General features: G+C 41.2%; 1 protein-coding gene across 1 annotated transcript in view; it reads right to left on the bottom strand.

The window, feature by feature from the left end:
* The window catches only part of CDH20 (cadherin 20), a 73,853-nt gene extending 56,280 nt beyond the window's left edge, over positions 1-17,573 (bottom strand). Inside the window, exons 1-4 of the mRNA XM_027775207.1 lie at positions 17,203-17,573; positions 6,495-6,789; positions 5,859-5,978; positions 2,080-2,247 (exon numbers count right to left, since the gene is read on the bottom strand). Of these exons, the coding sequence (XP_027631008.1) occupies positions 2,080-2,247; positions 5,859-5,978; positions 6,495-6,789; positions 17,203-17,448 (829 nt within the window). The 5' untranslated portion in view covers positions 17,449-17,573. The remainder of the gene's footprint in view (positions 1-2,079; positions 2,248-5,858; positions 5,979-6,494; positions 6,790-17,202) is intronic.
* Positions 17,574-24,314: the final 6,741 nt, after the last annotated feature.

The following is a 24,314-nucleotide window of genomic DNA, read 5'->3' as shown; positions in this document are numbered from 1 at the left end:
TCCCAAGCTCCCAAGAGGAGCATGAAGGAGAAAGGATTGCAGGGTGGCCATCCCTCCTGGGGTGATTTCTCACCACTTTCCTTCCTTCTTTCTCTGTGTCTCTATCCAGAGTGCACATGAGCAAACTAAAAAGTAGGAAAAAAAAAAAAAAGCAAAAGCCTTCTAAAAGACTCCTCTGCTGTACTCTTGCCCTCGCTAACCCATCCTGTGTATGACCACCACATTGGTCTTTGCTTATGTCTCTCATTCAAAAAAAAATTTTTTTTTGTGATTTCCATTATAAATGTAACACATTTAAAAGAATAGATCTCGATTCTAGAGGTCTTTGAACGTAAAATGACATTAGCAACTTTATATCCTGGTGTGTGTGTGCATTTGTGTGTAAGTGTGCATGTGTGTGTGTGTATTTTTTCTTAAATGCAGTTTGCTATTCAAATGAGCTCTAGGAGAGCAGATTTAGTTTGTTTTGTACATTGCTTTGTGTTCTGTACAAGAGTGGTGCCTGAACTAAATATTTTTTGAATGAGTGAATGGCATTCCCCTTATGAACTTTTTTCCTTCTGCCTGTTATATTCGTCAATCCCCTTTTGAAGTCTCTTCCTTCTAAGAAGGCTTCATTCATTTTAGTTGTTTTTGTTTCGTTTCATATTGCTAGTTGGTGTGTACACTCATGAAAAAAGAGAAAGAGAGAGAAAAGAGTTCCTGATGGGACATCAATCACACTGCAATCCCTTCTCCTCCTTTTCTCCGTTCCTCCAGGATTTTGGGCATACATGCATACATACATGCCTGGTGTGTATTTCAGGCTGCTAGGACTGGGATTCAAACTGTGGTGACCATATGGGATTTAAACAAATTTTAAATTAAAAAAACTTTTGCCATGCTGTGTATACTCATCAGAGAGAGACAGAGAGAAGGAAATTGAGAAATTCCCCCCCCCTCCCCCCAGGGAGGGGGTATGGTCATGTTACATCCCTTCTCTTCCATTCTTCTCTGGAGATTTTGGGTATGCATGCACATGCGCCTGGGGTGATTTTAAAGCTGACAGATCTGAGACTTGAACTGTGGAGTGGGCCACGTGGGATCCAACATCTTAACTACCATGAGGCCTAATGGCCCAGGGTCCCACCTTTTATGCACAGCACTTAACTGGTGCACTATGGGGCTGGCCTCTCATCTTAGTTTATTTTGAAGGCATGAATTTGCACTTCCAAAGTGACACATCAAATGCTGCTCATTGATCTGCTACCTTTTCCTGTGTATTGGATGTGTACTCCCCAAGTGGATCTTAAGCATCACAGAACTGAGGACTGGCTTCTAAGCGTCTTGAGCCCTTCATGTGCAGTGCCCTTACAGGGCAGTTGCTTGGTACCTACTTGTGATTGATTGCCTAAGATCGTCAGATGGCTGGGTGTGTTCACTGTAATTTTGGCTTAGTGTTAGTGCATGCATTCTCAACAGAACAATATCACCCCATAGGTGCAAAAATTTGTTCTTGGTTGGGGAGGTATGGTGAAAAAAAAAAAAAACTTAGCTATTACAATGGTTTGTGGCCCACTGAACTTCGACTCTACCCAGCAAATCTTATTTCCATAGTGTTTAATTTTATGTGGAGTAGGTGGGAGTGGCCACCAGGAAAAAAAAGTGAAAAGAAGAGGAAGAGAATCAAGAGGTAAAAGAAAGAAGAAAAAAATTTAAGGGACATAAAAATGGAACATTATCGGTTGATAATGTTTGATAATTTCTTTAAATGGACTAATGGACAGTGTATTTATGCAGGGAAAATTACTTTTGTAAGTTGTAATGATATACAGTGATTGAATGTATAAATTAAAAAAGTGAAAAAAATAGTTCCATAGGGAGGAGATAATGAGAAACAAAACACATGAGAACACTGGTTTAGTGCTATGGGAAGCTGAGATGCAAAGGGTAAATGGTTATGTGAGAAATGCATGGTGAGCGTAGGAAAGGAATCCGTGAATAGTCAGACAACAAGGAAACTCGGGCTGGCCTTTCTCCTAGACCTCCGGAACAGGTCCTTTGGCCTGAGGTCTGTGCTTTCCCTGGTTAGGTACTCACTCTGGGGGAAGCGGGGTGGGTTATCATTGACATCCGAGAGGGTTATGTTGACTGTCGTAGTCCCAGCCAGCCCTCCAAGCTGCCCTCCCATGTCCTTGGCTTGGATAATCACTTCATAGTATTCTTTGGCTTCTCTGTCCATGTTCATGAGCGCTGTCCTAATGACACCTGCAGGACAGAAATGACTTTGTTTTTCAAAACAAATCCACAAGTCTAGCTTTTGAAAGATTAATTTCTAGGATAATCTCATGGAAACAGTGAGTAGAAGAATCATTACTAGAAGCTGAGAAGGATGAGGTCAGGTAAAGATGTGATAGCTAGGTAGGTCAGAGGAACAATTTCTAGTATTAAAAGTACAGTAGGGTGACTATGGCTAACAGTAATTTATTGTATATCTCAGAGTAGCTAAAAAGTAGGATTTTGAATATCCTAACACAGAGTAATAATAAATGGTGGAGATGATGGATCTTATTTAATCCCCACACATTGTATTCTTGTATAGAAAAATCATATTGTACTCCACAAATATATACAGTAATTATATATCAATTAAAAATTGGTTTCTAGGTTTCTCCCTTAAGTACTGTTAATACCTACAGTTGAGATGCAAATCACTTGTGTTTTATTAAATCTCAGATAAAAATCCCACCTGCAAACAAGTACTGTGGTGGAATAAACGGTGACTCAGTCCTGTTCCAGCAGAAGGAACTGAGGGCTGAACTGGCAGTACTACTGAAAGAGGCCAGGAGGTGGCGGCAGTGCCTCTCTTACAGACTGGGGGAATGGCAGTCCAAGGCGGTTTCAGATGGCTTTGTCTCACTGGAGAAAATGAGGGTTTTGAGTCCAGAAAACAAAGCCTCAGATGTGTACAGATCTATGATTTTGGATTCTCTCTAGATTTTTCTCTCTTCAGCCCCACGAACCCTTGCAGTACTGTATAAATGACCCTTTTTTAGGTAACTCATTCCTACTCTGCTTCTTCCTGAAAATCGTGGTGCAATTCTAATCTGATTTTCCTTTTGTTATGTGCTCACTCTGTTTTGTCCTGTTCTGCTCACCTTGGTGCCTTAGTAAATTCTATGAATTAGGATGTTCTGTGAGCCGTTCACTTTTACCATGCATAAACGATGAACATTCCCGGGCAGTAAGTAGCAACTGCAGTGTGATCATATAGTTTCATTTAAGAAGGGGGTCTTAAATCAAATTCATTGAAATGCGTTGTTTTGATCCTGCCAAGAATGTGCGGTTATGTTTGACCTCCCCTTTAACCTTTAACTTAGAAAAGTTGATTTATATGCACCAAGATTAGAGACTTATTTACTGCAGGTTTACAACATGCCCCTTAGCTAAATAGACCTTTAGCATGAAAGGGAAAGGATCAGGCACAACTATGTATATAACATTATAGTAATATATGTGTGTGTGTGTGTATAGAATTATAGTAATAATATTCAAAGTGAAATATGCAGTATTTTCATTTTTCAAATGCTCCAAGGGTACAACAATAACTCTTGTTTCATGTATTTTTGACCTCAACACTACAGATGCCCCCTGGGAGCTGTCAAAATAATGTAAGATTCTTCTTAGGATATAAGGGACACATTACCCTCTTCCTGCCTGTATTTTTCCTCCCTGTGGGCATCCCTTCATTCTCCCTCCCCCTGTTAGTAGAATTGTTCAAGTTACTGTTTTATAGACGTCCCTAACTGCAATCGTTTTTCTTCCCTCCCACTAATTTACACTCCCTCACTTTCTACTTTCATGATACAATTTTCTGAATACCTGGTTCCCCTTGGGACTCTTGGGAAAAAATGCTATCAGGTTGCTAATAATAGAAATGTATTTTTTTTTTTCCTCTCTCAAATAAAGAGGTGAGTTTCAGTGTTCACCACTGAGTTTATCTCTGTGGCTGTAAGTTTCCTTACTAAAGTTCCTTATTAATTACTCCCAAGTTCTCTGTTTTCCATCATGTAAAATGAGTAGTAATACTTATGTAGACCCAGCCATAGTGATGCAGGTGGTAGGGTGCCGCTGTGTGATACTGGAGTCATGTGGGAAGGCCCTGGGTTTGAATGTCGTATTGATCAGAATATACAGGGCATACTATGGGTGTACCTGTAATCCTTGTTGGCTGGAGGGCTCAGACAGGAGAACTGTGACATGGTGAGATCCTACCAGGGGTGCCTGTCTCTCTCTCAAAATGAATAAAATTAAAAAAAAAAAAAAAAGGACAAAAAGGCCAGGGACAGACCAGTCCATGGCCTGGTGGTTGAGGCAGCTAGATCCCACGTGGCCAACTGCGGTTCAAGTCTGAACCCAGGGCTTTGAGAGACCAGGCGCATGTGTGCGTGTGTGCCAAAAATCCCGAGAGGAAAATGGAGGAAGATTACAATGAGGCCATCCTCTCTAGGAGCTGTTTTCTTTCCTTTTTTTTTTTTTTTTAATTTACATTTAACCATTCTCTCTCTCTCTCTCTTTGGTGAATGCATATGCCTTATGGCAAATTAACAACAACAACAACAAAAATGGTGGGGTAAACAGCCAAGTGATTAAAGAGTTAGAACTTTCAGCCTCACTCCCAACATCTGCAGAGAGGAATGCAACTGAAGGTTGAATTGATCACCAATGGCCAAAAACAGAGTCAATCATGCCTAAGTAATACAGCCTCCATAAAAACTCAAAATGGCAGAGGTTCAAAGAGCTTCCAGACTGCTGAACATGTGCCTCCCAGAGCAGACAGGGAGGCTCCACATCCCGTCCCAGTACTTTGTCCTATGTATACTTTCTACATCTTGTATAGTATCCTTTATAATAAATGGGTTAATGTAAGTAAAGTAATAAAAAGGGGAAAAAAATCCTTATATATTTTGTTAGTTCACAAGATTATTGGGAGGCTCAAGACCTTTTCGAAGGTTTCTTAAGGAGAAAAACCAGCCTGAGTATGAGATAATTCGTAATTATGATGCACAACTAAAAAGTATTAAAGGAAAGCCTTCATAGTTTAAAACATGCAATCTCTATAGCAAAAGCTCTCAGGTAAAGCTGGAACAAACAAAACCCCACACTTTTGTTGCTTTGTCCTTTTTTGCCACATTGCTCCTTTCCATTCGACTTTCTCTGCTGTCTTCTCTGTTAAAACTGTCTGGTCAGGGGGCTTCATCCCATGTGCTCATTTCTCCCTCATCAGATCCTATTTGCCTGGCAACTGTTCACTCTGGCCTGTTCTTTGCTTATTATTGAGTGGTTCAGTGGAAGGAACATCAGACCCTGTGTCAAGGGACAGAGCTGCACTTCATGGACTTTGCTAGCTCTTAATTTTCCAATTTCCCTGTGTGCTAAGTGAATGGTGATGGACTGGATGATTCTCCAAAGGCCCTCTCAGGTGGCCCTCTCAGGAATCAATGATTCCAGTTCTGTCGTGGGCCCAGGTGCATGTGACAATCCTTTTAGGTCATTTTGAAGTTATAAAAGACTATAGTCCCTGGGAATAAATATAACCAGAGGACTTTTTGAAGACTAGTGAGGGAATACTTTTGTGTAGGCAGACCTTTGGCCTTTCCAATCAGACACTAGACACTATCTCTATATAGTGTTGCTCTTACCCACCAGGGTACTGCTAGTTTGCTCTCTTAATCCTAAAGCCTATAACAATCTTCTCTGGTTAATACATCCACTCCCTGGAGAGTCCTTGAAAAGGAGAGTTGGGCCTGACATAGTAGCAGTTATAAATGATTAGAGAATAAAGCAAACATCTTTGACTTGACTTTTGGATCAGATACCTGTTTTGGAGTCCACAGAAAAATATGGCTGGCCCTGGAGGATGCTGTATACCACCCGGGCGCTGTTGCCGTAGGTCGGATCATCAGCATCTGTGGCTGTCACCTGGATAACAGAGGTGCCTGAGGAAGAGAAGGGGGGGAAACCTGTTCAAGTCCAAGCTAAAGGCTGAATGGTCCCGAGTTATCAATCTTAAAGCATTCGCAGATGGCAGTGTTTGTTTTGATGAGAGACTCCTCTTTCTAGGTCAAGCTGCCCAAACTCCTGTCTTATACTTATTTAGTGGGCATGGGAATTATTTGTTTTTTAAATTCTGAATAACCTGCAGAGACAATATAGCCTTGGGCCTCTTCATTGTGCTTTTGATAATACCAAAATACTTGCGGATGGATCCATCCATATCTCTTTCTTTTTTTTTTTGTTTTGAAGAATTGGAACAGAAAACAACACTAAGCTTATTATTATATTTTACTAGGGTGATTTTCATGTCTAAGCAGGCTTCTGCTTGCCAAAGGACTTGGTTGTCATTTTGTTCAGTTTCATGATCTGTGAGCTGTTCTGTACGTTCTCTCCTCTCTGCGTATATTACAGATAGTTCTTCTTTAGAGTAACTGAAACTTAGGGCATCACCACCTTACCCACTGGTGACATTTCTGGCACAGTGGCAACATAAGGGCCATCCAGGAACTTGGGCTCATTGTCGTTGATATCTTGGATTTTGATGATGAACTCTGACTCTGGCTCCATTGGCCTGCCCGTCCGTCTGTCCAGAGCTTGAGCCCTTAAAGTGTACTGGGCTCTTTCCTCTCGATCGAGCCTCTGGATGGCGTGGATGTCTCCAGTGGTGTCGTCAATGGTAAACACGATGCCTGCGCCTTCTCCTGAGAGAATATATTTGATGGAGCCATCTCCCCTGTCCATATCTGAATGAAGCTGAGGGGAAAAAGCATCAAGTCTCATTATGGATATAAACAGGTGTCAGAAAGAAACTGATTTTCAGTTTGACACAAACTTATGACCACTCTCTCTTTTGCCTTTTAACAACAACAACAACAACAAATAGAAAGAAAGAAAATTGCTAGAAGGTGTGTTTACTCACTACAGAGAGAAAGGGTGAAAGCACTTCTAGTGGGGGATGGTCATGTTTCAGTTCCTTCATTTCTCCCTCCATTCTGGATTTTAAGCATGTATGCACACATGCCTGGCATATTTTTCAAGCCGCCAAGTCAGGGACTTGAACTGTGTCATTGGCTATGTGTGATCCAGATGCCTTAAATGTTTTTTTAAAAAAATCTTTTTACAAAGAAGAAAAAAAAATGTAGAGATGGGGTAATGGTTACATCACTGGACTCCCACGTAGTTGACCATGGTTCGAGTCGTAGGTCTACTAGCCTTAAAACATGCCAGGCACAAGTGCGTGCATGCCCACAATCCCTAGAGGAGACTAGAAGAGAAGGGATTGTGGTGTGGCCATTCCCCCTGAGGGGGTGATTTCACGCTTTCTGTCTCTTTCTGTTTCTCTGGTAGGTAAGCACATGTACCCTGTAGCAAAAAACCTCCCTTAATAAAAAATATGGATAAGTTTTTCCACATCACATTTAGTGTTCTGAAATTGCTATTAGTTTTAAATTTTTTTCTATCCCTGGAAAAGTACAGGATAAAGGTTCTCTGGAAATTATAGATCTCAACGTGAGAAAAGGAACAAGTCTAATAAGGAGAAACTAACCCTTTCCATTTAGGAAAACAAAACAAAAGGACCAGCCTAAGCATCTTAAATTAAAAAAAAAATTACTAGAAATGAATCTTTGTAGCATGAAAAATATTTGTGGTTGTTCAAGTTGGCTGAACACCTGATAAAGTGATTCAGAAAATGGGCGAAGGCACTGTAGTGGAAATACTAAATGACTTCCAAGGATTATTGCAATCTCCCAATGTGTGATTCCAGTTGTGTAGTTTCATTCGGTAGGCCTGTGCTTGCTCATGTTTCAGATGTCAAATGGAATTTAACACTGGTTACTGTTCTTTACATCACTGTGTCTCCTTTTGGCGGGAAGTGTTCTTGAGTTCATAAATAAATTACTCAGTCTCCATGTGGATGGTTGAGTTAGGGACATGCTTTTATCTGCACCTCAAAATATCCCTCCCCATTCCCTAGTTACTTTATGATGACTTTCCAAAGGAGTACAGGAGCGCTGTTTTAATTTCAGGTCTAGACCCTCATGTCTGCATCACTCGTAGATAACGTGCATGGGCGTGTGTGTGCGTGTGTGTGTGCGTGTGTGTGTGTGTGTCAAGAATCCTGTAGGTAATGGTCTCTTTCTAAAGGAGGCCAAAAGGAATTACTTAACTGTAGTCAGCCATCTCAAACTCCTGTTGCCTGAGTTCTTAGCACTTTGCATAGTTCAGAGATAAAGTTCATGAGATTAGTTTATTAAACAGACAACCAGTGTGAGGCTTAGGGCAGGGAGACAAATTTATCTGGCCCAAACACTGTCTTATGTCATTTATAAACTGAGTGCTCTTGGCAAATTATTTAATGTTTATAACCCTTAGTTTTTCCCATTATAAATGTGGAGATTACTAATACTTTGAAGAGTCATTGGGATTGTTAGAGATTCACATATGTGAAGCACATACCACACTGCCTCTCCCGTAACAGGAAGGCTACAAACTGGGCTGATTAAGATGATGATGATGTATGTGCGCAGAGAAAAGGGTGTAGACATACCCAGCTCTCCTCTGCTCCCTTCAAACCTGAGCATAGCAGAGAAGGCAAAGCAACCTGTTCGCTTTTTGTTCTGCAGAGTCCAGTGGTAAAAGCTGCAGAAGGCCGCCTGCAGCATTTGCAGGGACAGTGAGACTCTGAGGATTAAAAGGCAGACACCAAGAAGACACTGAAAATGTATTCACAACATCCTCAGACAGGGATGGGCTGGGAGGTTGTGGCTGGCTTTGAGCTGATCTCAAATTGACTCACGGCCAAATCACGCAGGCCACGGTTTTACTGCCTGGAGGAGCTCAGCTGTGTCTTATCTAAAGAAGGGAAGTAAGAGAATAGAATTGACTGAAAAATAGCTGTGGATTTTTTTCTACTTGAAGAATTCTATTTAGAATATGAAGTTCTCACATTTCCTCATTCCATATACAGTATTATAACTTTTACCCCCCCCATCCAAGTCTTCTATTTACATAGTTAAAAGAGCAGACAGAGGTACCCAGGTCTTATTGTGTAGAATAGAAAGCCATTTCATTCTGATCTGGACACAAAGAAACGAAAATTCATTCCATTTGGAACTGTGTTCCCAGGCAGAGGAATGGAATTTGAAGGAGGACTACAGGTTCTCCGGAGTGTTTTTAAAATATATGTATGTTTGAGTAACTGTATTTATATAATTACATACACATATATGTACTTTTAAGGCATGGGACATAGGACTTAGAATGAAATAGAAGCTGACAAAGCATGTACATAACTGTTAAGGGGTTTTCTACTTATCATCTAAACAGTTTTGTCCTGTGATCCTTAGGTGGCTTGGTGATTCAGGCATTGAACTCCCACATGGCCGACTGCGGTTTGAGTCCTGGGCCTGAGCCAGGCATGTGTGAGTGCATGCCTAAAATCCCAGTAGGGAATGGAGGTTATTTCTAATTTTCTCTCTCTGTCTCTGTCTGGCAAACACACGTACCCTATGGCAAAAACCTTAAAAATAAATAAATTTGGGACCAGCTGTTAGTTTAATGGCTATGTCACTGGACTCCCATGTAGTTGACCACGGTTTGAGTCCTGGACCTGGTGTCTTAAACTCACGCTGGGCCCGTGTGCATGCATGCCCAAGGTCCGGAGAGGAGAATGGAGGAGAAGGGATTGTGGCATGGCCATCTCCCGTGGGGGGTGATTTCTCACTTTCTGTCTGTCTGTCTCCCTCTGTCTTTCTGGCGAGTGCATGCGCCCTGTAGCAAAAACCTCTCCAAAAAAAAAAAAAATAATAATAAAATTAATTAAAAAAATCTAAGCATGTGAGCTGGCCCCAGGGCCTATGGGATTCTACATGGCTGGCTGAGAGTTGAATCTTGGCCCTGGCGACTTGAAAAACACACCAGATGCATGTGGACGTAATGGAGAAATGGAGGAGAAGAGACTGCAGTGGGACCATGCTCCACTGGGAAGGAGACCTTGCTGTCTCTCTCTCTCTCTTTCTCTCTTGCAAACATATGAGCTCTCAGTTACAGGAAAACAAAACAAAACTAAACGACCCAAGCACCCTGTGATCATAATAGGACGTGTAAGAGCTATGCCATGTAGAGAGCTCAACAACAGAAGCTAAAATCTCTGCTGCTGAGTGGAAGACTGCGGCTTCTGAGCACATCAAGCTGGCTGGGTGTCTAATGGATCCTGGGCTGTAGCTCAGAGCTATTCTCTTTTGTTTGTATTGGCAGGAGAATTTGAGGAACTCTTTAGACTGTGAGTTTCTTGAAGGCAGGGACCATGTGACTTCATCTCTGAGTGGATATTGACATGTACCACCTGCTCAGTGAAGTGTTATCGAAAGAAGGGTATGGGGACTGGTATGTGTGGTATGGTGGTTAAGGTGATAGATTCCCACATGGCTGACCATGGATCAAGTCCTAGACCTGGTGGCTTGCTTTCTTAATATCCTTCTCTCTCTCTCTCTTTCTCTGTCTGGACAAATTGAAGAATAACAATAAATGCATGAAATTGAATAAATATTTTTTAAAAAAGAATGGAGTGGGTAGAGCAATAATTTTTTGTGGAACCATGTTCCCTTCATTCTGAAAAGGCTAGCTGCCTTTGTTTGTTTGTTTTTGTTTTTGTCATAGGGGGCCTGCACTCACAGTGAGAGGGAAAATGAGAAATCTCTTCCCAAGAGAGATGGCCACACTGTAATTCCTTCTCCTCCATTCTTCTCGCAGGATTTTCTGCATGCACACACATCTGCCCTGTGTGATTTTTCAGGCCCCTGGATCTGGGACTTGAATCCCAGTCTGCTGTGTGGGAGTCCAGCACCTTAACCACTCTGGTACCTGCTGGCCCCAGTAGCTGCTTTTGAGAGAATTTTGCTCTAGGGTCCATGTGCTTGCCAGACAGATGAGTGAGACAGAGAGGCAGAAAGTGAGAAATCACTTCCCAGGGCGATTGCTACATTGTAATCCCTTCTCCTTAATTGTCCTGTCAGGATTTTGAGCACATATGCACATGTGCCTGGCATGAGTTTCTGGCTTCCAGGTCCAGGACTCAAACTGCAGTCGATGTTGTGGGAGTCCAGCACCTTCACCACTATACTACCTGCTGGCCCCAGAAGGGACTATTTTTTAAAAATAAATTTTATTGTGTATATTTAAGGTGTACAACATGATGTTATAGGATACATTTAGATAAATGGCTACTAAGGTGAACCAAATTAATGTATCTGTCATCTCACTGTGTGTGGGAGGAGAGCAGAAGAGGCTGAATTTTGCTTATTTAGCACCCCCCCCATACAATATCATTGATTATAGCCCTCGTGCTGTACATCGGATCTTCAGCCTTGTTCATCCTACTGTATGCCACTTTGTATCCTCTCATGTCCTCATTTCCTCCCGGCTCCTGGTAACCACTGCTTTATTCTCTAACTTGGTGTATTTGACTTCAAACATTTTTTAAAAATTACAGTGTCAGAGAGCTCATGCAGCATGTTTCTTTCTGTGCCTGGCTTAGTTCACTTAATGTAATGTCCTTCAGGTCATCCGTGTGGTGGCAGATGGTAGGATCTCTTTTTAATGCTGAGTAATATTTCTGTGTGTGTGTGTGTGAGAGTGTGTGTGTGTGTGTGTGTGTGTGTATCTTGCAACTTCTGAATGAGTGATTGTGTATTTGTGTGCAAGGGAGGGGTAGGAGAGAGAGAAAGGAGGGGAGGTGGTGGGACCTGGGACCATGGGAAGGAGACATGACGCGGATGTAGAGAAGCAGGAGGGATCTTCCTGAATAGGAAGTGCATCAACTATGCAAGGGACCAGGATCTGCTGACATAGAACTGATTTCTGAGGAATACAGTATCAATTCAGGATCCAGCCAGGGAAGGAAAAAAACAAAAACAAAAACAAAAAACTACATCGGTTATCTTAACAGAGAGCTTTTATTTTGGAGAACCAAGGGGACTAAAGGGAAATACTGAAGTGTCAGAGAGGGCAACCCCAGGAGAGAGCCAGGCCCCTGGGGAAGAGCAATGGAGGGGCAGAAGTTGGGGCTCTTGGCATCTTAATGTTCCAAGGAGGGGCTTGAGACCTCTAAGGAGGTAGTACTGCCCCTTGGGGTAGGTCTTCAGGAGCTTAGAGGAACCCCATCTGTGAACAGAGCATCCAGCTGCAAGTCTTGCAGACCTGAATCACAGCCTCTGAGAAGAGGGAGCTGCCCAGTGGTGCTGAATTTCTGAGGGAGTGTGATGTGGCTCAGAATGTGGAAAAACATCCCAGAAACTAGAACAAACTGCCCACAGGGTAAAAGGAGCAAGTTCCTCCTCCCTCCTTCTGCCTGATTGGCCTCTAGTACATTCTAACGGCAGGACCTAATGAGGAGCCAGCTAGAAAAAGAGAAACTGTGACTTACAGAGTCCCAGCTCCAGATCACAGCTGAAAGGTTCTAGCTGAATAACCATCGTGGTAATGCACACTCAATATTCAGGGTTACTTGCCACAGAATACATATTTGCTTGTGAAAGTTGCAAGGAAGGGACATTAGCAGCTTTTTTTTCTAAGTCACTTAGCAAATTGGCAGTGTAATAAAAATGTTTTATATTTATCCATATTGAATCCAGCTAGCACTGACCGAGAACCAGCCATCTAGAGGTGGATAAAGAGCTTTTGGAGTGAAGTTGGCAGCAGGTGGTTGTATGCATCTTGGAAAAACATCCTCCCCCATCCCCCAAAATCTCCTAGGCAGAATAGGACAGGTGAATATCTCACTTATTTACAATCATTCTTTAGTCTTTAAGAGCTCAGCTAAAGGAGTAGAGAATGATGGGAAATCCATGGAGATTATGAAAAATCTTAGCTGATTTAGGATTTTGAAAAGAGTGATTTTCACTCCTTTGGATGTCTTTCAGTGTGCCTCTGAAAGTTCTGGAAGGTGGTAAGTGCTTATGATGTGTCGTGAGACAGCCTCTGTGTGGTTGTTAACCTTAGCATGACTTGGACCTGCAGATTCGTGCACAAGCACAAGCTCTCTGCATTCCCCTCTTTGCATATGTCAATATAATCTAGCATTAACCCGACACTTCCTTGTCCCTGGAAAGCCCAGTGTGGATTTTATAAGGCCACACCAATTACAGCTGATAATTGTTGCCATACTCCTTTCTGAAATAAGCAAATACTCTGGCAGGCTCTCTAAACAGACATCTTCCAGAGCTCAAGGTGACAAGCTGAATGCCCCTGGGGTAAAGAGAATGAAAAGCGGATGAATTCTCTTTTAAAAGAAAGTGAAGGGGAAAAGTGTGAGGGTAGCTGAATATGTAATTGTCTTTCTCATGTGGTGGTAACACCCAGTGCAGGGTAAAAACCTTCATGAGTACTAGAGGATGCTACACAGTAGTACTCTCTACCATCAGAGATAAAAGGTTCAGAGTCAGGCTCAGATTCCTGATCCTATCTTAACACCACTAACTCTTCTGTATCTTCAGGGCTAAGCCTAAAGCCACCAGCCATGTGCAGGGTGACCTAAAGAAGAGCCTGTGGCCTCAGTGTTAGAGTGATGAATGTTTCCATCTGTGTTTTACCTGCTACCTTGATGTAACTTTGGGCAATGGAATTTGCCTAGGTTAGTTGTACTTACCTCACAGCATTGTTGTAATGGTTAAATGATTTGCTTTATGTGAATGTTACTGACACAGTCATTTGGGGGGTAGCATGATAAAATGTTAGCTACCTTTGGCCTTCTACGTTTTCGTGTGGCCAGATCTTGCTAGGTTCTCAGTGTTGGGGAAGTGTTGGTAAGGTTGTGAAGTAGTGTCTCAGTTTCTATCCAAGAAAGAGGGAAGGGAGCCCTAAATTGTACATCTAAACAAAGAAATTACTGAATACAAGCATACTCTCGTCTTAAACTCATTTTAGCAGTAGCCATATATGTCTGGTAGGAAGAAATGTTTACAAATATCTAGGAGCTAGACATCATTGGAATTCTGAATCTATGCAAAATATATTAATGATAAAAGTAGTTTTCTAAGCTGAAACCCTGAGGAACCTGAATGTGATTTAAGAGAGGAGGTGATGGTGTGCCCTGGGCTTGGCAATGATCTGACAAGTGTATAGGGCTCTAGGGTGGAGACAAATATGGCGTGTGTGTTGGGATCACTGAGGAATCCTAACTGGCTAGAATGAGGGCCTGATTTGAGAAATTATGAGAGAGGATTGGATGAGGGAGGAGGAAGTCCTTGAACTATATGCTAGGAGCTCTGATGAGCATTTGAGAGCTATGATGCTTTCTTTCTTAATCAGAGGAGTGACATGATGGAAAAGGGCTTCAAGGAGATAAATGTTCTGAGCCCTGGAGGGGTGATGGGAAGAGTCTCTCAACAGCGAGGCAGGCAGTGCCTGCTCAGCTAATCTAATCATGAGAATAGAGGATCATGGTAATGACAGAGCTGGGAGAGGAAGTGAATCTGAGAGAAACTGGCAAGGAAGTATTGACAGATACGGTGACTGATTGTATGTGAAGGATAAAGGAAATAAGGAAGGGAGAAGTCAAAGAAAACTCACGGATTTTGAGGCCAGGGGAATTTCAGCTGCCTTAGGCATGCATGAGCTGCTAAATTCCTGTAATGAACGATCGATCCTATGTACTGCTACTGTCACTACTGTTTGTCACTGCAGAGTAATGGTGTTTTAGGTCTTACACTGAACCAGGTACTATGCTAAGTGCTTTACATTTGTTAGCTTTTTTAATCCTTATCATGCCATGACGTATTCGTTCATTCATTCATTTAATACTTTTTGAGTGCCTGCCGTGTGCTCTATTTGTGCACATGGGGAGAATATGGGGCAATGTCTTTGCCCTCATTGAATTTCTAATTGGGCCTTCAAACAATTAACATACAAATGAAAAATAAGTTCAAGGGGCCAGCAGGTGGCATGGTCATTGAGGTGCTGGTCTCCCACATGGCTGACCACAGTTTGAGTTCTGGACTTGGTGGCTTGCTTTCTCACAAAGTGCTTCCCCCTGCCCCTGACTTCCATCTCTCTCTGGTAAGTGCATGAGCCCTATAATAAATTTTTAAAAATGGTAATAAATAAAATTAAATACTTCTTATTAAAAAATAAGTTCAATATTGTAAGCTGTGATTAGAGCTATGGAAAGAATAACAGTAGTGAGGGAGTCTCACTGAGAGGCCTACCCTAGAGAATGGTCAAGGAGGCTTAGATTAAGAATGAGCCCTTGAGGATGTAGAGGAGCCAACCAGGCGAGAAGCCAGAAGGACATTCACTATGTGGAACAATAGGAAACACTTGGCAAGCAGTAGGAACTGCCGTGAAGGCCATGTCCCTGGAACCCAAGAGCAAGAAGAGGAGTAGTGAGGATGTTTGTGGATGCCAGGAGGCAGCTGGGTCAGAAAAGAATGCCTTTGACAGCTGTGGGAGGCATGGAAAGCATTCAGCATACAGAGGAAAGACATGGAAGAGACTTAAGTAGAGAAGTGACATGATCTGATTTAATTTTTAAAAGCCCATTATGTGGAAAATATATTAGAATGAAATATGGTGGGCAGGAGGAAATCTGCTAGGCGGCCAGCTCATGTGAGAGATAACAGGAAGTGATAACAGATGAAAGTGATGAAGGATTTGGTATTTATTTTGCTATGCAGCAGAATTTGCAGGTGGAGAGAATGTGGGCCCAAGGAAAAGGGAAGAATGACACCTAGGTCACTGGTTTTAGGAACTGGGTAAAGGCAGTGCTGAGATAAAGACTGGGACAGCTATATTTGGGAGGAAAAACAAGAGTTCCTTACTGGCCATGCCATATTTTAAAGACCTGTGAGCCCTAAATGCAGAAATGTTACCTATGCATTAGGATTTATGAATCTGAAGTTTACACAAGTGGTCCAAGCCAGAAATGAAGATTTTGCATTTATTGGCAGAAAGATGTTTGAAGTATGATGATTCCACTCAGGGCATGAGTGTAGATGGAGAAGAAGCCAAGGGTCAAGTTGATAAGCCTTGTCAATGACTGTAGTCAGGGGCAAGAGACGATTAGCAAACAAGGCTGAGAAAAAAGGAGGAAAATGTGTTTGTGGTGGTCATGATGCTGAGAGAGGAGATGAGTCAAGAAGGCAGGCAGGTTAGGAGTGTCCAAGGCTGTCATTGGGAGGATCCATGAAATGAAGCCGTTGGATTGGGCTGTAGGGGTTTGTGAGGAGTGGCAAAAATACAACTTTAATGTAGCAGTGGGGGTAGAATTAAGATAACTGGGTTAAGAAGTGAGTGGGGGATGTCGAAAGAGCTTGTATAGACAAGACTTGTTCAGAAGCAACAGTTTTTTATTCTCCTTATTTGACATTTGAGGAAGCAGAGGCTTGGTGACCTGTCCACAGTCACTGTGGAAGTCACTGGCAGGGCTGGTTTTGAACCTACATGAGCTTGGATCTAAAACTCATGCTGTCGTCCTCTGTGCTAAACAAGTGTTTAAGTTATCATTTGAATGAATTATTTATTTTCTAATTAGTTCCTTGTCTTCCATTTTCTCTAGCTTGGTTGCTTTCACAAAGTGGTCTCTGATTAACATCCAAATAGAGTAAACACAGGAGAAAGCCAGGATTAAAAATAAAGTGATGATAGATAAATCAAGGGGATTCAAGCATAAAGTTTATAAATATATTCATTGATTGTCTCCAACCATCCTAAAGCACATCCTAGGATCTTCTGAAATAAAGAATGTTTTATTCTTTTTTTTCCTATTAAATTTGGGCCTCAGGCAATATCTGTAGAAGTGCTTTGAAAAAAAAAAAAAAGAAAGCAAAAAAAAAAAAAAATCACCTCTACTCCCCCCTTTGTATTTCCCAGTTTCTTTCTTTTTTTCCATCTTGTCATTTTCAGAAGGTTGCTGTCATCTTTTCTGGGTTTGAGGCTTTCCCTCCAAAGCCCAATTTTGAGTTTTCCCTCCTCAGAACAGAGGCATGGACAGTGAGAAATCTTTCCTTTCCAACTTCTATCTAACAAAGCAACAGTTGGATTTTAGCTAGTTGTCAACTTTTCTCAGGGCTCAGATACCTGCCAGGTGGATATTCACATTCAACCCATATTCAGATCCAATTTCAATATCTAACACCCTGATAATTTCTTTTTCTAAGGGTCATGCCTTACCTTGCCGACATACAAAGGGTCGGTTCCAGTATACTCTTCCAAAACGAAAAACTGGTTCCAAACCCAGCTCCTCTTGGTTCGTTGGTGTGACTGTGGCTTATCTGATAGGAGCGTTTCTAATTCACCTCTTGATGTTGGGGTGCTGGAGAGAACGGTGGTTGTAAGGTCCATCAATCCCCAGAGGTACAAGGACATGCCGAGTCCAAGCCAGCTCTTTGCATTTCTCATTCTACCAGAAGTCCACATGGGATTGCCAGGTTCTCAGAAAGCAAAGTATAGGATGATAAGCCGCTGGATGAATGTATTTTCCAATTAAAAACAAAAACAAAAACAAAACAAAACAAAACAAAAACAAAAACAGTTTTTTTGGACACTTATGCTTTCCAAATGAGATCCTGGTTCAAGTCAATCTGCTTGAAGTTGACTTCCTGTCAAGTTAAGGAAAACACAATGTGATGATCTTAATTCTTTCCTGTGGACTGGTTGCAAGTTTTCAAGAAATATGAGTAAATATCATTTTTCTACTCAATGCATTTAAGAGTTACAGTAGGTAGGTTATTGTTGCAGAAATGCTTAAGCAGTAAATAATATTTTGATAAAAAGAAGTCAGTTTACTATAATCAACCTCAAACCTTTGGATATGAATTCAGTAGGAATAAAAGAAGTGAATAATTTTTTTCTCAGTGGTAGTTTAGCTGGAGGGCTATATGATATTATTAATTGACTTGAATGTAGTGTGCTCTTTGAAATATTTATGATCAGACAGCCTCCTAAATGCTTAAAAATGGCATTTGTTTTTAAAATTTACAGCTAGTAACTAATTTCTCTATTACCCCAACTATTTTTCTTGACTTCTTTTAAAAAAATAACAAAATCAAGCTTTTTTTTTTTTTTTTTCCATTCACAATTATCTCGTGCCTCTGCCGTTATTGAGAACGTTAGGAGTCTTGGATTCATTTATAAGCAGCCGTGGATCACTTCTGACTTTAATCATTCTCTGAGCTCATGGTGGAATTTGGGTTTCACACTCTACTGCTTCGGCTCTGAAGCACTGATAGGGGCTGCTAATGTGACCTTTCTAGGATTTGAATGGTCAGTTAATCATTATATCTTTCACGAGACTTTAAAGTGCTATTAGTCACATGCCACTGTGAGCAAGCTAAGAGTCTAGCCAGCACATCTCCCTTCCTGACCTGAGAGAATCATTTGGGCAAAGAGATGTTAACTGCTACCCTGGGGACACCTTTGCATCAAACTGCCTTTGTTGTTATGAAGTCAGATTTAGCTGGTGACCTCACTCCTGGGCTATGACCTCATCAACCTGTTCTTTCCTTACTTGGCTGGGTTTAATGAGGTAGCGTAGCACTCAAGCCACTCTGTCAAAACAACCAAAATGTTTACTGTGGGCTTAATATTTTTACTGTTAATTTGGAGAATGAACTGCTACTATTTTCTCAGAACAAATAAGTGTATTTGGGGGTTTCTGATCCATGCAACTAAATAATGTTCCACTTCTACAAATGGTTTAAAAGGAATGCATTGATGCCAACCCAATTACCACCTTCCACCTGTCGTCATCAGAACTGGTTTTAGCTTCTTCTCAAATACTATTGAAATGAACAAAAGAATTTCTAAAAATCTTACGATAATTTCATACAATATGTTATTTCATCTCTATATAAGAAATCAGTGAGAACTGATGAAGAGGGAAAAGCTGGGGAAACTGTAGAATTGCTGTAACAGAATGGGAGGCTGTGCCTCTTAAGAGTTCCAGCTTTCAAGGCAGATTGATTGTTCAGAAAAAGTGAGGTAGGTGTACCTTATTTAGAGTGACATGCTTGTTAATAAAGAACAACGGAGCTGCTGGAAGGTGGGTTAGTGGTTCACTCTTTTTGGGCTCATGTTTCTCTGCTTCCTGTCTTGGGGGAGATGTTCTGGAAGAAGGGCTCTTAACCTAGTAGCTATATAAGTGAAAAAGATTGATGAGAAATAGCTGTGCTGTTTTTGGGAGCTTGAAGGTAGACTAAAGGGCATTACAAAAGAAAATTGTGGACAAAATACTGTGATTGGTAAGCCATAAAGTGAATATTCCCTATGTTGTACATCACAAAACTATAATTTCTGAGAGCACTAGAATAAGAGTTAGACAGTTTGGTTCCTGATATTGAATGTATCACTCTGACTTACTCATTTCTATGAACTTTAGTTTCCTCAGCTGTTAAGCAGGGACAATAATTCTCCCACCTATCTCATAGGACTATCTGAAGAGTGATTGGATAATGCAGATGGAAGTGCTCTTTAATAACTAGGTGCCAACTGACATTTGAAAAGTCACACTGATTACCTGGGTGACATGAAAAATGATGAATTTGAGCCTGAATGTATTTTATGGGCAGCTGTGGAATGAAAATTGAGAAAGGGGCCATAATATATACTATTTCACAAGTGTCTACATCTGAAATAAGTACTGTTTGGTAGTAGTTTGTTGCTCTGCCTTTTTTTTCCTTTAATTTTTAAATTTAATTAAATTTATTTTTAGTTTGCTATAGGGCACCTGGTGCTCACCAGGGAGAGACAGGAAGGGGGCAGGGATGAGAATACATGGTCCGGATGGTGGGGAGATGGTCACACAGCAATCCCTTCTCCTCCATTTTCTCTTGAGATTTTGGGCACACATGCACAGGAACCCAGTGTGTTTTTCAAGCTGCCAGGTTCAGGACTCGAACTATACAGTTAGCCATGTGGAAACTACTTGCATTAAGCATCATGCCACTGGCAGACCTTCAGCCTAATTCTTTAGTAACCAAACATTTTGTTTTTCCATCTGAGGAAAAAAAAATTTTTTTTGAGAGGTTTTTGCTATAGGGTGTGTGTGCTTGCCAGAGAGACAGAGAGAGGCAGAGAGACAGAAAGCGAGAAATCACCCCCCGGGGAGATGGCCACACCGCAATCCCTTCTCCTCCTCCTCCACTGGGATCTTGGGCACGCACGCACACGTGCCCAACATGAGTTTAAGCTATCGGGTCCAGGACTTGAACCGCGGTCGACTACATGGGAGTTCAGCGACATAGCCATTACGCTAACTGCTGGTCCTCCATCTGAGGAAATTTAATGAAGGAATAGCTACTAGAAAACTCAACAATAGGGAAAATTCTTTCATGGACTTCATTTATCATAGATAGAACTATTAATAAATATATACATATATGCATATGTATTTTATTTAAAGTATTTCTTCAGTGTTTGTTTACATATGTGCATATTACCCAAACATACATATTTACTGTCGTCTTTGGCTAGTTTTAGTAGCTTGCTTTGGACCTAAGTGTGCATGTGCACATGTGTATGCAGGTGTGTAGTCATCCCCTTTTCTTTGCCCACTAACTGAATATTAAGACCAGAATGAAACTTGAGGAAATCTTGAGGAATCTTAAGTAGTGTCTCTATGCTTTCATATTTTTTACAAACTAGGTGTGCAGCTCTTTCCAGTTAAAATCCCTTTTTTTTTTGGAGAGGTTTTTGCTATAGGGTGCGTGGGCTCACCTGAAAGACAGAGAGAGACAGAGAGACAGAAAGCGAGACATCACTCCCCAGGGGGGGTTGGGCACGCCGCAATCTCTTCTCCATTCTTCTCTTGGGATCTTGGGCACGCACGCACATACATGTGCCTGGTGTGAGTTTAAGCCACTGGGTCTGGGACTCGAACCGCAGTTGACTACATGGGAGTCCAGTGACCTCCACTGGGATCTTGGGCACGCACGCACACGTGCCCAACATGAGTTTAAGCTATCGGGTCCAGGACTTGAACCGCGGTCGACTACATGGGAGTTCAGCGACATAGCCATTACGCTAACTGCTGGTCCTCCATCTGAGGAAATTTAATGAAGGAATAGCTACTAGAAAACTCAACAATAGGGAAAATTCTTTCATGGACTTCATTTATCATAGATAGAACTATTAATAAATATATACATATATGCATATGTATTTTATTTAAAGTATTTCTTCAGTGTTTGTTTACATATGTGCATATTACCCAAACATACATATTTACTGTCGTCTTTGGCTAGTTTTAGTAGCTTGCTTTGGACCTAAGTGTGCATGTGCACATGTGTATGCAGGTGTGTAGTCATCCCCTTTTCTTTGCCCACTAACTGAATATTAAGACCAGAATGAAACTTGAGGAAATCTTGAGGAATCTTAAGTAGTGTCTCTATGCTTTCATATTTTTTACAAACTAGGTGTGCAGCTCTTTCCAGTTAAAATCCCTTTTTTTTTTGGAGAGGTTTTTGCTATAGGGTGCGTGGGCTCACCTGAAAGACAGAGAGAGACAGAGAGACAGAAAGCGAGACATCACTCCCCAGGGGGGGTTGGGCACGCCGCAATCTCTTCTCCATTCTTCTCTTGGGATCTTGGGCACGCACGCACATACATGTGCCTGGTGTGAGTTTAAGCCACTGGGTCTGGGACTCGAACCGCAGTTGACTACATGGGAGTCCAGTGACATAGTCATTATGCCAACTGCTGGTTCTGAAATCCCCTTTTTTAGAGCGATCTTGTCACCCCAGAAAGATCCCTGTGCTTCTTCGCAGTCAATCTTTATTCTTTCCCTCAGCCCCAGGCAAATACTAATCAGCTTTCTATAAATTTGTCTTTTATAGACATCTCACATAAATAGGATCATCTATTATGTAGGCTTCTTTCACTTATCATAATGTTTTTGGATTTCATCCGTGCTGTAGCATTTGTCAGTAGTTTTTCCTGTTTATTGCTGAGTAGTATTCCATTATGTGGAACTATATTGTTTACCCATGCACCATGTGATGGATATTTGGACCGCTTCCACTTTTGGTTATTATGAATAATGCTTCTAGAAACAACTGTATGCAAGTCTATATATATTTATATATTTTTATAGATTGCCAACAGTGTGCACGCTCCCTATAGAGAAAAGGAGAGGGAGAGAAAGGATACCATGCTCCCAGTGAGGCAGGTCACGTTGCAACCCTTCCCCTCTGTTTCTCAATCCTATTAAGATTTTGAGCATGTACGCATGTGTATTTGCTATATTCTTCAAGCTTTGGTGCTGACATTCAAACCAGTCAGCCATGGGGAGCCAGCTTTTCTATGCACATCACTTGTACAAGTTTTTGTTTGAACAAATGTTTTCCTTTCTCTTGCATGGGATTGCTGGATCACATGGTAAGTGTGTATTTATAAGAAGCTGTCAAACAGTTTTTCAAAATGGCCACACAAAAAGGATCATTTTGAGGATTGTATGGCTGTAAATTTGCTAGTTATATACTTACCACAGGTGAAATTTATAGTATGTAAATTACACACTAATAAAGCTTTATTTTTTCCCCTTCTGTTAAGCTAGTGAAATCACCAGTAGCTGGAATGTAAGGCAGCAAGGACTGCTGGTAGCCTAACACACATAAACACATGTCCAAGTGATATAACATAAAGAAATGATTGTACCCATGAGATCACATACGTGAAATCACACTTTTACTCATATGGAGATATGTGAATCTAAATAATGCGAGTATATCGTGTAATTGTACAAGGTGTGAATGAGAAGTCATAAATGTCATTTGAGATAATATTTGTGATAGTCGAGCATGAAAATATAATGGGACTTTTTGTTCTTGGTTATAGGGCATGTGCACTCGCCAGAAAGGAGAGAGACAGAGTGATTCTGAGGGAGGGAAAGTAAGAAATCACCTCCATGGGGGCTGGCCACACTGCAATCCCTTTTTCTCCTGAGATTTTGGGCATGCATGAACATGTGTCTGGTGTGATTTTCAAGTCTCTGGGCTGAGATTTCAACTGTGGTTGGCTATGTTGGAGTCCAGAACCTTAGCCACTATACCACCTGCTGGCCCCCATAATGTGATTTTACTAGAAGAAAACCCAATAATAAATTTTTAACAAACATTAAAAACAAAACGATAAACAAAATACTGCTATCTTTACCTATAGTCATGTTCTGAAGAGCTCAAGATAAATAGAATTAGTAGTTGGGGCCAGCAGATGACATAGAAGTTAAGGCAGTGGATCCCACATGGCTGAATGTGTGGTTTGAATCCCAGACCTACAGCTTGAAATACACACTGGTATGTGTGCATGCACACCCAAAGACTTGAGAGGAGAATGGAAGAGAAGGGATTGCAGTGTGGCCATTGCCCTTTGGGGATGATTTCTCTTTCCCTCTCTGTCTCTCTTTGGTGAGCACATGTGCCCTATAGCAAAACTATAAAAAAAAATAAAAATTTATGGAAGCTTTGTGATGAATATTTTGTAGGTGGTTCAGTTGCCTCAGTTTCATCTTCCTCTCTTGCCCTCTTTGGCCTCCTAAACCTTCATGCAAAGTTCTCATTTTCTTCCCTTTCAAAGAACATGCACAAAAGTGGCTTTGGGGTCTTCAACAACCTGCAGAGCCTTTGGTGATCCATGAAAGCTGGTGGTCTCTGTACCCGCTCAGATTCCACCTCACAAACCCAAAGTAACAAAGACCAGGCCTGTAACCTCTTTTTGTGTTAAATAATTTGATAGCAGCAGTTGATGAAAAGTACTTTATTTCTGCTTCCTCAGGGCAGAATGCATGAAAAACACTCCCTGCCTAACTTTTTAGAGAATAAAAGCTGGCTTATACAATAGTGACATTATTCCTTTCAGGAATAGAGATGTTTTTGTAGAAAAAAATGAAGGGAAAATCAGTTCTATCAGAAATACCAGCCAGTTTGCTGGTATTATAAATGATTTGGTTCTCATATTCATTTTTCTGCTTATTGGATATGAATAGCTATTATGTATTTGGGCAGGTGGGATAATTGCTGTTGTTCTTATAAAGGAAGATACTGATACATGCGTATTTATATATATATATAGATCTGCTCTGGAAGACTACATATGCCACATGAAGAATACATTAGTGGAAATTGACTTCTGTGTTAAATGAGATTTTTAAGTTTCCCCCCACCATCCTCCCTAAAGAAAGCAAACAGCTTGGTAATGAACACAGTAGGAAGAAATTAAAGTTGTACATAAAGTGTGCTCTCAGTGAATTGTTTATTTTGTTACTTAAATTTGTTGTGATATTTAAAATG

This window comes from Tupaia chinensis, unplaced genomic scaffold, assembly GCF_000334495.1.
Source record: "Tupaia chinensis unplaced genomic scaffold, TupChi_1.0 Scaffold000532_1, whole genome shotgun sequence".
In the NCBI taxonomy this organism is placed as follows: Eukaryota; Metazoa; Chordata; class Mammalia; order Scandentia; family Tupaiidae; genus Tupaia; species Tupaia belangeri.
This window is presented reverse-complemented; position numbering and strand designations above follow the sequence as displayed.